General features: G+C 47.8%; 1 protein-coding gene across 1 annotated transcript; it reads left to right on the top strand.

Annotated features, from left to right (window-relative positions):
- Nucleotides 1–1,442: 1,442 nt before the first annotated feature.
- On the top strand, nt 1,443–13,365 carry LOC122366066 (somatostatin receptor type 2-like). The gene is made up of 2 exons (XM_043337846.1): nt 1,443–1,549; nt 11,075–13,365. The coding sequence occupies exon 2, from the start codon at nt 11,436–11,438 to the stop codon at nt 12,627–12,629; it is 1,194 nt and encodes a 397-aa protein (XP_043193781.1). The 5' UTR covers nt 1,443–1,549; nt 11,075–11,435; the 3' UTR covers nt 12,630–13,365.
- The last annotated feature ends 828 nt before the right edge of the window (nt 13,366–14,193 follow it).

Genomic DNA, 14,193 nt, shown 5'->3' with positions numbered 1-14,193 from the left:
TGGGTATCGAATCGATGCAGCTCGTCACGGGGAGTTCAATGGTGGTCTTTGTTTTGCCGTACGTGGTCTAGAATTGCTAAAAATTGAGTTCAAAAATTTGACGTCATCATTTTTGAACAGTTTTTTCGCTATAACTTGGCCAAAAAACAAGATATCGATCTGAAATTTGGTATGTATATAGAAGAGCGCTGGGACTATCACATATATTCCGGTTTTTTTCGAAATTCGGAAAAATTTTGGATTTTTTCAAAGTTTTTCTAAAAAAATCAATTTTTTGAATTTTTTTTGGTCAAAAACCAAAAATTTTGAAAATCCGAGATAGCAGTTTTGTAGCGCCGCTTTTTGTCTACTAGACCATATAAAGAACTTTGAAATTGCTTGATAAGTGTAGATTTGGTGAGCGTTTCAAGATTGCATGTTTTTTGCTCATTTTTGCTCGAACATGACCTCAGTTTGACCTCAATAACTCCTGACCTAAGGTGACCTAAGACTTGAAATTTGGTGTGAAGGTGTCAAATTGATGCCCGGGAAGGTACTGAAAATTTGGCGGCGCTGCGCGCCGCCGTTTTCTTGCTATTCAGGAAAAACCACAGGGGGGGGCCAAAATGGCCCCCCCCCCCAACGGGGCGAGGGTTAATGCTCGTTGATCGGCAGTTACCCGAGGAGGATTACTTGCTGACCTCCCATTCTGAGTAATATCCCTAAATTTCACGCACACAGACACAAACCTGGATACAATTGAAAACTGGACTTTTAGTTTCAAAGATATGATGTTTGGCTTTGTAAGTCTCACCCCCCCCCCCCCTCCCCCAACGTACGAATATATCTCACACATACATATACAGATTGATTAGGAAACATGGAAAATTGGGTACCCAATCAGCGGTGTGTGGGACTGTTTGTGGTTGACATTCGTAAAAATCCCTGCACTTACGCACTCACACGTACAAACAGACCCTCACACCCTCACATACACACTATGCGCGCCACCCGAGGTTGTGTTTCGAGCAAAAATGACCACTGGCGTGTACAAAGACACAAAGCATGCACAAAGGCTGCTTGCACAACTGGATATGAAGTGCAATCGTGGGCCGTTTTGTTGTTATAAGGTCATTGTTTTGAGATAAAAGAAAACGTGTCAAGGTTGGACAAGGAACAGCCAGCAGACTTTTCCATATGCTGATGCCTGTTGACAAGCCAGTAGCCACAAACCACTTCAACTCGCCTTTCTCAGGCCTCTCTCCTTCCCTCTATCTAACACCTTTGTGTATCCTAGCAACTCTCACCCCCTCCCCCTCCCTCGGTTCCACACCGAGACACATCTCCGGCCGTCGGTAGTGCCTTCTTTCCTCTCGAAAATCGATGGCCGTCGCTGCCGGCGCTCGTCGTCGCGGCTCCGGCGCCTGCGTAGCCTGATCGTCGTTGGCGACGGCGACGGCGGCGGCGGAGGCGGCGGCCGTGGTCGGAGAGAGGCAGCAGCGGCGGCGGCAGCGGCGGGTCTGGCGTCGAACTCGACAATGACACAGTCGACGCAAAGACAGAGACTGAGGTGAGAGGCAGAAAATCTCCGCGGACCAGGTAATCGTATATGTGTATCTTGATCTGTTAAAATGAGCCTGATCACACGGATCGTGATTTGATATCTCGTAAGTCATAAAAAACTCTTTCATTTCGTCGAGGGACTTGCTGAGATTGCAGTACGAGACATGGTATTGTCAAGAGATCCACTAAGGGCTCGAGAGGCCATCACCCTGAGTGCCCAATGGGCAATGAGTATCTCAGGATTGATCCATCGTCATGTTTTGGTCGCTACAAAAATGCGATTTTTTATCTAAAGAGGATGTGTTGCAATTGCAATCGTACATATTAATTTCCTGTACAGTTGCGATGACTTTGTTGAACATAGTCCGCAATTCACAAGTGTATGGTACTTAACCTGGAATTGCCTGGCATTACCTGGGAACTTCTTCTGGGTGCTGTAAAAGCAACACCTCCCCCCCCCCCAAGAGCTTTGCTTTTATCGCCGCCTCAAAAGCCTATGAAACCTAAGCTCCAGCAGATATGTTCCAAGTGACCTGCTATTTGATCATAAATTGTAGCTTGCATTAGTCGTGACAATCGTTTGGATCATACTTACCGCTCAGCTCCATGCAAATATCTGCTTTGAACTGCTTTCAGACTAATGGACCGTTAGTGGATTGTATGCGGACTGTCCGAGTGAAAGCTGCCTGTCGACAGTCATCTGTGGACTGGAACTGTGGACTGGCTGTGACAACTGTGGACTGTCGTCTGTGACAACTGTGGACTGTCGCTCGCCCGTGACCAACTGTCGACAGTCGTCTGTGACAACTGTGGACTGACTGTGGATCAACTGTGGACTGTCGTCTGTGGACCAACTGTGGACTGTTGTCTGTGACAACTGTGGACCAACTGTCGACAGTCGTCTGTGAACCAACTGTGGACTGTGACCTGTGACCAACTGTCGACAGTCGTCTGTGGACCAACTGTGAACTGGCTGTGACCAACTGTGGACAGTCGTCTGTGGACCAACTGTGAAATGGCTGTGACCAACTGTGGACTGTCGTCTGTGACAACTGTGGACTGACTGTGGACCAACTGTGGACTGTCGCCTGTGACAACTGTGGACTGACTGTGGATTAACAGTTCCGCTGTCTGTTCGACGTCCATGAGTTAAAGTCAACGACATCCGTGCTAATTATGTACATAATAGGATCAGGTATACAATAAGCTTGTCCATAATTAGCTTAGCCTGCTATTTCCTGATCATAGAATTAACCAAAGAGATTTCCGGCGTGTGTCAACCTAATTTGATTTGGAATAGGTCGTTATAAGATTCGGCATAACAGTCATCAATAATTCCTACCAATGATTCCAAGCATTGGTCTCATTGGTCTACGTTTTCTTTTACATACTGCTGATAGTCCAATTGCGGGTTATGAACCAGCTTTGGAATTTATTCAGGTCTACTCATGTGATTAATGTTATCAATGAGGTATACCGAGGCGAGACATACCTAAATACATAGGTAGCTATTTTTTGTAGCGATGACCCCTTTGATGAGGAATTCTTAGCTTTATGAATCTTTGTTTCCATCGCCTATTAAAATGTAATAAGTTTTCAGAATGGAAGATTGGGAGACAGAATGGAAGACAGCTATAAAGCTTTCAATGTCTTTAAGTATGCATTATGCAATGCATGCTTTGTATGAGATCCATGGAATAAGGTAATTCTAAACTAGTGTAGTCTTACCATTCGGATAGAAGCGCCAGTGCAGTGTCATACCTGCTCCCGTTCACTGTAAATAAAGAGGTATCTTATGAAGTACGGACCTAGCTTTATTCATCTCCAGCTTTATTTGCTAATGGGGACATTTTCCTTTATTATGTTACTGATCCAACAGACAAATCCTGCCATAGAATAGCAGCTTAAATAAATGCTTCCAGCTTGAAAAAGCCATGTCCATAAGATATCCTGCTGGTTCCCATTCAGTAGCTGGCCATCTTCTTTTATATAATTAACCACGACCCCACGCGAGCTTACCTGGCAAGACGCACTTTTGGAGATTGATATAGGGGATTCCTCCATCAACGGATGTACGGTCAAAACCTCGAGGCTCTACCGTCCTATCAGCTTTGAGGGCAATCTGCCTAGCCGTTCTCGAGAAGTCAAAAAGGCCCTGCTTGTGCGTACGTGCAGGCAGAAGCATAGCAGCCGTGACACATATGTAAAATGCCTTGCCGAGTGGGTGCCCCAGAACAGATCAAGTTTCCAATGCAAGCAGCGACCTGGTCAGAGCAAAGTAAATGTTAACAGAAAAACTTGCAGAACTGCACCCCTGACAAGTTCGACTAAATCCATCAAGAGAAATCTACATCGGTGCAGATGGGATGGCGCTAACTAGCAGAGAAGACTATTCCCAACGGATATTATGGTTGCGAAGATATGAATCATATCAAAAATGTTTCAGATTTGTCGGTGGATTCCCCTGGAAATCTTGCGCTGCATACATGAAAGATGTTCAACAAAACTTACTTAATGAAAAGTTTGCAGCTCGCAGGGGTTTCTTCAGTCTTAGTGGAGCAGAACCTCTCAATTTATGCCAGCTTTGTTTGCATTTCTTTTTACCACTCCAAGCCGAGATTGTTTCTGAAATAAATATTCATATCGGATCTGCAACAAATGCAGGCCAGACCAGCCACACGAGGACACTCTTTATTCATGGCGCCACCGCCGGCGTCATATCGTTCATCGGTCGCCTCGCCGCGGGCACGACCGTGGCTATTTATCCAGCCTCTCGGCATGGCGCCCCAGCTCCGTTTGAGCTGTCCCCCACGCCCTCCTCCAGATTCATGCAAACAGCCGCATAAACTGGCCGCCATGCATGAAGTTTGATATCCCGGCAGTTGCTGGGGTATTTCGCCACCCACCGTTTGCTGGGGGGGGGGCGTTAAACGCCCCCAGCCGATATCTCGAGAACCAATAGGCACAGCGAAACGCACGAGGCGGCAAACGAAAGAGCGCGACGAGACGCTTCAGATGAGTACTTTAAAGTTGAATTTTGAGGTCACAGGTCGGGTCAAGGTCAGGTCAAACACCTGAAATCGGGCTTTCAGTAGCATGGACTTCAGGACTTCGCAATGGGCGCCTCTCGTCATAAACTCTGTCAAAGCGGTGCACAATCCATCATATAAGGCCTACAAGAGTGTCAGCTCCATGTAGGGGTCAGTCAAGCATAGGTCAGGGTCAAGGTCAGGTCAACCGGGTAGGCACATATCCCCGAAAATCAAAACTGATATTCGCAGCCTGTGACACATGTTTTATAGGTAATTTGGGGCGCAGAACACGATGGTGACATTCATTTTATCATATGTGTACGTGTTTGGCTCAAAAAGTTCAATTTAAGAAATGCATATATCATGGTCGCGAAGTAGGCACGAAAAATTGCCAAGATTCAGTTCAAGATTATGGAAAATGCGGAACGATAATCAATAATCGAAGATAGCCATTTCATTGATCATGGTATTGGCAGTCTAATGGCGTTTACGGCATGTCTGTATGTCTATTCTGTGATTTTATTTGATTTTTTGAACATATGCCGTTTTTGGTCGAAAACTCAGAAATCATGACGTCACTAAAACCTCGATATCTCAAAATTTTCCGACCGATTTTTTTTTTAACTTTGTCACAATAAACTTCAATCAATTTCCTACAGGTACCCAAAATTTGGCGCGCCTGCGGCGCGCCGTTTTTATGCTATGGCCCGGCGAAAAAAGTGGGGGCGTTTAACGCCCCCCCCCCCAGCAACTCGCGGGATATTGATCGAACTTTGGCCGCGATAGATTTACGAAAGTCAGCCTCGATAACTCTGAATGGCAGAAATGAGTGCAAGGAACTCGATAGCAGAGCCTTCAGAACTATCAAACTGTCAACTCATTATCGCCTCGCTGCTGCGATTGGCTTGATCTTTTGTGGATGGCTGATGCCGGATGGGTCTGAATTAGCTGGTCTGAATCTCAATTTGCTAATAATTAACGAAGCTTATCAGATGCCTTGAATTTTGAGTGTCAGATACTGTAGGTGATCGTGGCATCGGCTGCGGATCCGTGAGTCGTCTCCATTCCATTGACCTGTCTAGGGACTCAGACCATCCGCGCTGTTTTGTCCGTTCCGTGCTGATGGCATGACTGCAGCGGCCGGTGGCCCCCATGTTCCCAATTACTGGCGGCACGCCTCCCCACCTCAGTCGTCTGGGCAGAGGGACAGCTCCATCAATCACCGGGGTGGGGCCGCCGGGTCAGCCGGTGCAGACAAAATGTCCAGCGACCAGCCAGGCTGCAGGAATGGCTTTCCTGGACACATTCTGAATAATAGCGAGCTTATGAGCACCCCTATTAGCCAACATACGGAGTAGCGCATCAACTGCCTTGTGTAGCGTAGTGCAGAACGAACAGGCAGCGGCAGTGCAAATTAGCACTTTTCCCTACTGTCACTCATGAAAGTGTCAAATTTGCTCACTATCTTCTCATGATTTACTGATCTTTTGAGCCATGCCTGATGGGATGTCATAATGAGGGCTCACTTTCAACGCAGGCGTTCTCATTACTTTACCAGCCCGAGAGTTTCATGGAGCCTTTCTAAACTGTCAGAACTTCAGCCGTTGTGATGCGCAGGCCCACGCTAATGCGCTGCTGTCTAATAGCTTGGAGCGGAACGATGGAACACATGACGGGGCGTGTGTGTGACCTTCTCGAAAACATGTGCTAGGCGAAAGTTGTTCTTTGTGATGAGCAAGTTGTTAATGTTAGCCTGAAATAGGCGCTGGTAAGAGTGGCCTGTGTCATTTATCATAATTGAAGCGTTTCAAATATAGCGATGGATAATTTCATGGCTTTACAATAGCGATAGCATATGGTTAGAATATATGCGCTTGCCTGATTTGTGCGGTAATTTACAAATGGTAAGCAAACATTGTCAAATGGTTGCGCTTATTGATTAGAAAATGTGTTCCAGAGAGCTTCGGCTTAAACAACAAAATCATCGCTTGATTAGTTTGAAGATAAGTACTTTACAAGCCCTTATAAACTACATAAAGCTAAAATTTTAAGCCTGCGTTTAAGTTAAAAGCCACCGCAATAAGGGCATTGAAAGATGAACAGTGGATAAGACAAAAATTGGTAGGCTTTGCGTCACTAGCAACTTTTTAGGCCAACAAAGTGTCACCAATGCGCGACTGTGTTGCTCGCAATTCTGATTTTACAGCACTTGATTCCTAGTCAGTTCAATCTCGCTCCGCAATATGAACGTAATAAAACGACTATGAACCGATAGCAAAAACACCAATAAGCCGGTGGTATGCTGTTGCTGCTTGGCCACAGCATTTTCTCAGTCCGCGCACGACGAGACCGCAGGATCAATGTGCCACGGGATAGGACCAAACCGGGCGGAAAACCGGGTGGAGCGTGCCTGGAACATAGTCGCCGTGGGTAGGTATATACGGCAGGACCGTACCGATTCCCTCTCGCTACCACCAGTACTGGCAGACCGAGAAACGAGGTATTTGACGCCATGTGCTTTCCTCCAAATATTATCTAATGAACAATGTTTGTGGCATTTCTTTGATTCATTATTTACTTATGGCAGTTTGCTTCTTATGTCATTTGAAGCACACCTTTGCTAATATAATATATATGAGAGTTCATGAGATTTCTTTCTGAACCATAGAACTACAAAATTCCGTAGATTTTAGACCTGCCGGAAGAACAAATACCCCCCCCCCCCACACACACACACACACACATTTTTTTGATCCACCAGCGCCCACAAGTCACCTTTTCCTGCTTCTTGCTTGGCTCTCCGACTGGCATAGCTATGGCCAGGGTATGGGGACGTCACTGGCCGTCACGCCGATGTTTCTACGTTGCATTATCTCCGGCTGTCCCGAGGAAAGGCGAGCGTCATTGCGACATGACTGCACGGAAGCCCCTCTCAGGAACACCTGTAGACCAGACATAGCCTGAAGAAACTCTGAGTATAGACAGCTGAGTGTGCTCTGTGCACTGTGCTGGTCACCATCCGGACAACACGAGTCTGGCACAATCAGGTACAGCAAACTGGCAAACGATCCAAACGGGCAGCCAGCAGACCCCAAAGGTGTGGATTTGAGATACAGAGTGGTTACGGAATAGACATTGCAGCTGCGTATTTATCAAAAAGAGGAAAAAGAGAGGAAGGACAGAGTAAGAAAGGAAGCCACAGAGAGACAGACCGAGAAAAAGACTGAGAAATAGAAAGAGGGAGAGAGAGAGAGGGAGAGAGAGAGAAAAAAAGAGATTAAGTGCGATAGTGATAAGGCGAAACAGAGAAAGACAGAGCAAGAGATATACATTATACAATAAAATATAAGTTTTACTTGCTTACGCCAGCTCAAAGTGCTTACGTAGGAGGGAAGTATGGCTTTCAATGCCCGATAAAAGTGCACCTGGGAGACTACACTTGACGGTTATCGGCTCCGTGACAGCACCCGGATAAAACTATACAGAATTAGACTCGGTAGTGCGCCAGTGCCGTCACATGCAGCCACCAATCGACCAATCAGCGAGCGCCACGTCATGCACCACTGAACAGCCGTGGCCGCTACGGTCACGCAAAAAAGAGGCGATGGTGAAGAGATGAGCCCAACTCATCACGAGCGGTTCCAGGACAGACGGAAAGGTGGCAGGAAGCTTATCTGTAGGATTCTGGGAACAGGGAAAAGTCAAAGTGCAATTACTGCGTGTGTTGAGGTTATTTGAAGACGGAGGTGACGCTTTGACGATTCTTCAGCTTGGCGAATTTCGTAGATCATTGATACGAGATAAGTAGCATCTGACGGGTCTTGAAGCCTCAATTTCACGCCGGAAGCTTCGTGGGATGGTCACTCGAAATCTCAATTCTAAGCTAATTTTAAAGTGGGATGGTCACTTAACACGAGACAAAGGCTTTATGAATGCTGGCGGAAGTAACCTTTAACTGCACTTTCGATTTTGCAACATCATATGTATATTGTATATTAATGCATATGCTGTCCGAATGGGTCAGTGTGGACTACACTGTATATCCTAGACCCCACAGACTAATGTCTGTATGTTCCACGATAAATAAGTGCGATCCACCTCTGCCCCTGTGACTGCGACTTGTTCCTATCACCCAGACTGGTAGGTGTGGCCCAGACTTGTCCCTATTGGTCCACGCTGATTCGCATGGTCCGTATGGTCCCGCTCCCGGGCAGGACGGGACCAGACAGACGGCAGGCAGACTCATCGGTCACCTCCGCGTCCGTCCAGTGGGGACGGGGAGGGGGTGAGAGGGGGACGGGCAGAGATTCGGGGAGAGGGTGGTTAGAGAGAGAGAGAGAGAGAGAGAGAGAGAGAGAGAGAGAGAGAGAGAGAGAGAGAGAGAGAGAGAGAGAGAGAGGAGAGAGAGAGAGAGAGAGAGAGAGAGAGAGAGAGAGAGAGAGAGAGAGAGAGAGAGAGAGAGAGAGAGAGAGAGAGAGAGAGAGAATTCCATGCTGGGAAAGGGAAGTGAGGGAGAGTGAGAAAGTGCAGACTGCAGACACACCTTTTAACGCACATTCGCACTACACTGCCAGTGCCCTTATCCGAAAATCGACTGTGTTACTGGACAATGTCACTTGCATCTAACAATTAGGCCAGCGGGTTCTGCACAGCACAAAATCACCGCGCCACTTTCCCAATGTGTGGTAGAATAATTATCAGACTCAGAGTGCGCTTTGGATCGGGCGCGCGAAAATGGGATTCACCGCAGACTAGTTTTTTTACGGCTGGACATGGAGCACTGAATGGGTCCGCCCACAGCGAGCAGCCTCGGCAGCTAGCGTGTTCTATCCCTGGTGTGTATGAAAAACACCGCTGGCAGCGTCAGCCCCGCGCCGCCTGTCCCACGGCAGGGTTTTCCCAGGGCGGCGACAAAACAGCTCGCCTTTCGCAGCGCCGCGGCGCCGGCCCGGCCATTTATTATTCATAGCGACTGCCCAAAGTCTCGCGGCAGCCCCGCAGTATGGGTGACAATTTTGACAACGAGCTGCGCCACGGTCAACACGGCGACTTCTGCCGCGCGAGACGGCAAACGCGGCGCATAGTAAACGGTTCGTCTGAACTTTGTGCCTGTCTGGGACGTTGGTTTAAAGAATACACCGGCTCGCCAGGATCTAGGTCAGGCTGATTAGGCATTAGTGCGGAAAAGAGCTCTTGGCGAGTTTAGAAAATGACGCTGCTCGGGTCGTCAGTTGGTGGCGGTGCCTTCAGCTGATAGCGGTGAAATATTGAGGAAGATCTTATATTATTGAGACGGCGTCCTTTTGTGGAAGACGAATGGTCCATTAGCCCCTGGACCGGCGGCGCCATATATCAGCCACTTGTGAACGCGGCAGCCCACCGCACCGATAATGGAATAGAAAAGTCGGCACCTCCGACACTCGACGTGTTGCAGAGATACCCCGCAACAGGGAGCTAGTAGTTATCTAACTTTTTTATAAGCACTTACTACGTCACAGTTCTTATAGTAGTTGAGATTATGCTAGGTTTGGTTTCACGTTTCTACATGGAATCCGTACGCCATTAGTCTACCAAAAAGTGGTTATTACCCCTTCGTGGTTAGTACTCAGCACTCGTAGATCACTCGGGTGAGGTGGGAATTTAGTGTTTATTCCCCACTTTAAAATACAACCCTTGAGTTCATCTAACTATCCATTTCCGCCGATATTGATATGTTGCTTGCAATCGCATGCTGAAAGAAAGGCAAGAAAACATCAACACATTTCCACTGTATAAGCTTCACAAGTTGAAAAGCTGTGTTTATGCAGATTTTCTCAAACAAAGAAACCTATTTTTAGGAACAGCGTCACCCTCACTGTTGTTGATTGGCGGATTACTCGATCACAGAATAGCACTAAGCTGTGATGTCGCTCCTAATTGCCCCTTGTTAACCGTGTTTGCAACAGTGGATATCCGCAAACATGCGACAGATTTAAATTCAGTGCAGGGTTTCCTTGTTTGGCGATGCATCGCCATTTGGCCAGTTTCTAACTTGTACCTTCATGACAACATGGGTAATTGGCGACTTGATGTAATATTGCAAAAATGAAAACTCTTTATTTTGCCCGGTGTTAATACCAATGGGTAAAAAACTGAATCATAAAATGATAAAAGTTCTGCATTTGTCAAGGAAAGTTACATATTTTCTGTGAATTATTATTATAAAAATGATAAAAAGGACAGAAAAGGCGAAGCATATTACATTTGCGTCAACTAAACAAAATTATGAACCAAGGACGTAGCTTGATAAAAGAAAATTGGTCGCTCATCGTGACCAGCTACTTGCTTATTGTGTCTGTCGACTATCATTGAGTCATGCAGTTGTCTTCTTGTCATCAAAGGATAATGAAACAGTGTTCAATTCAAATCTAACGGCATCGACATCGTACGAACGGCATCGACATCGTACGAGCATTGTGCTTTTACGATAGATGCATAAAACATGTTTTCTTTTGTTCCAGATAACGACGTACCAAGGAAGATTGGATTCAGAGACCCACCAACAACCTACTCAGACACAAAAAGACAAGCCAAAACTTCCATCTGGAGATCCGCTTTGAAGCTGCAACAGGAGTACAAAACAACGTCAGGCGTCGATTCGCCATTCCGGATATTGGACGCTTTCATTGCGTTGGGCTTTCGTCCTACTGCGTGCCAAACATCCGGACTGGATCAGGCGTTTGAAAGGTTGAGGGCTGTTTTTCTCCAGGCAACTGAATTGCTGAGCTGACGGCTGAAAGAAAATGATGTGAGCTTTGACCTGCTGCAATACCGAGAGGAAACCTTTCATATTTCTGTTGCTACCGTGGCAAAGGTTCCACCATGGCGGGAACTCTGTACCGAAACTGCACAATGCTGCAGATACTGGAGAACGACACCACCAACTGCCTCCAGGTGACCAGCTCTGCCGACATCTACAAGGTCATCAACGCCATACTCTACGCTCTCGTCATGATTATCGGCCTCAGCGGCAACACGCTCGTCATCTACGTCATCCTGCGCTACAGCAAAATGCAGACGGTCACCAACTTCTACATCTTCAACCTGGCGCTGGCGGACGAGATCTTCCTCATCAGTATCACGTTCATCCTGACCACCATGGCGCTGGGCCGCTGGCCGTTCGGGCTGGTAGTGTGTAAGATCTACTGGACCATCACCAGCATCAACCAGTTCACCAGCAGCCTCTTCCTGACGGTGATGAGCGCCGACCGGTACCTGGCGGTGTGCCACCCCATCAGCTCCACCCGCTGGCGCACCCCGATCGTCTCCAAGATCGTCTGTCTGACCGCCTGGACCGTGAGCTCCCTGATGGTGGTGCCGCTCTTCATGTACGCGGCGGAGTACGAGGGCAAGTGCAACATCTACTGGCCCGACTCGATCGGAGGAGAGAAGGCCTTCACACTCTACACCTTCGTGCTGTCGTTCGCTATCCCGGTGGTGCTGATACTCATCTTCTACATCTTTGTCATCAACAAGCTGCGTCACGTCGGCCCGAAGAACCGATCGCGGGAGCGCAAGAAGAGCCATCGCAAGGTGACGCGCCTGGTGCTGACCGTCATCACCGTCTACTTCTTCTGCTACCTGCCCTTCTGGGTGACCCAGCTGACCATGATGCTCTCCCAGGAGTCGCGCGTCCGCCACAGCCCCGTGGTGGTGTGTGTGATCCTGCTGGTCTACATCCTCACCTACTTCAACTCGGCCGTCAACCCCATCCTGTACGCCTTCCTCAGCGACAACTTCAAAAAGTCGTTCGTCAAGGCATGTCAGTGCGCCCGTCTGCCCGACGTCAACAACGTCCTACAGGTGGAGAACTCGGTGTTTCCGCGCCGCAGCGGCGCCAAGCAGGTCGAACAGCGCGAGATGGAGGAACGCGGTCTGTCGGCCGACCCGAGCACCGGTCTCACAGGCCTGGTCACCTCGCGCTCCTACAACCGCGTCTGCCTGAACGAGGCCACCTCCAACGGCCACCTGACACTCAAAGTGCCCGCATCGGCTACCAGCATTTCAACCTGCTAATGAACTTCTCCAGAATGATAGACGCAATTACAGGGTATTGTGTGGTTGCTGCAAAAAAGACATTTATTAGCCAGGGTATGGCATGGACATTGGACTTGATATCAACATGTTTTCTGTGTAACCTGCGTCACTGTAGGACAATCATAAGACATTCCTTTTGGTGTTTACATGTATGTGTTCAAATATATGTACAGAGTGGGCTGAGCAGCCCGTGACGTGCATCTACGGCATCACAACTCCGTCAGCTGGTCAATAGGACCGGCAAAGAGCTGAGTCCCCTAGATCATTTCCTGACCACTAGAGTCAGGAGACCGCTGCCTAAGGGGCACGGCATTCATATCCACCGCCTCGCGAGACTTAATTGTAACATTATGACGTGGTGTTATATGTAAGCAAACAGATGGCTAATGTATCATTGAGCCACGATCACTCGTGAAGGTGGCATGAACATTGAACAATCAATTGAATGTTCGATTGAAACACAATGAATATTCAAAGCAGTCCGTGTCATGAGTCTCTGAGGCCTGTCATCTTTGTTGTATGTTGCGGTATGCGTCAGAAGTTTGTGATGAGGTATTGTCTCATCTCCCTGATGCGAAAGGAGTATTTTCAATGGACTCCCTGAAGCATATAACTGTGTAAATGTAAAACCGCGTTTGTGCATAGTCACCCGCCAGCCCTCAACACCGGTGTCATGATCCATCGCACACGGTAGAAATATATGTATCCTATGTCATATCAAGTGGCTTTTATACCTTGACCCAACAATCGGCACAAGTTATTGAAAATGGAACATAGAGACAGCAGTGAAGTAGAACTACCACCTCATGAAGGTGGAGTGACATTCAACCTCCCATTTGCCATGAGGGCATTTTATTTGTCCCTATCACTTTTCGTTCCTGCCGGGCAATGAACATTGAGACTTAAATCGCGCAACCATAATATCTAACAGCCTGACGTCTTTCTAAAAGTATGTCATGTCTGCAACAAATACCGGACAGCTCCCCCAGTTAATAAAAAGCGAGAAATATTGGCCGTCATTCCGGGACCAGCTCAGACCAGCTGTCGACGGCTCATGACTCGTCCGGGCTGCAGCTACTGGACCCTCCTCAGACTGTCGCCGGCAGAGATTGGCCGACTGATGACGTCATCTGTGACCTCTGTGATTTATGACGTAATCAGTGTCGGCGCGCAATCTGTGCGGCAGGGCCCGGCTCGCGTATTGGGCGGATCGATACGGTATCTCACTGAGTAGGTGGCCGGAACTGCACGTGCAGCGCGGCCCTGTTGGAATGGAGGACGGAGGTAGATGAACTGTTCAGACATTTTACTTGATTTGTCATTTGCGAAGTATAGGGGAAGTTGGGGGAACGCCGAAGACTTTTTTCTGACGCCCGTAGCACGCAAGGTAGACAACATAAGCTATTCTTGTTGGCGTCATTCGAGAGGCCAGTCTTTTGCCTTTCAAACATACCAGGCGCATTTGATGAATTCGCATACCGTTAAGCGCACAAACTAAAAATATCAAAGAAGTGACTTTTTCGGCGTTGCCCCGGACTGCGGG

The sequence above is a fragment of the Amphibalanus amphitrite genome, unplaced genomic scaffold (assembly GCF_019059575.1).
Source record: "Amphibalanus amphitrite isolate SeventyFive unplaced genomic scaffold, NRLGWU_Aamphi_draft 000782F_arrow, whole genome shotgun sequence".
Classification (NCBI taxonomy): Eukaryota; Metazoa; Arthropoda; class Thecostraca; order Balanomorpha; family Balanidae; genus Amphibalanus; species Amphibalanus amphitrite.
Note: the sequence above shows the minus strand (reverse complement) of the source record. Positions and strands in the feature narration are given on the sequence as shown.

What these genes read in the sequence shown, in the direction of transcription:
- LOC122366066 (XM_043337846.1), top strand. Translation starts at nt 11,436, where the DNA reads ATGGCGGGAACTCTGTACCGAAACTGCACAATGCTGCAGATACTGGAG.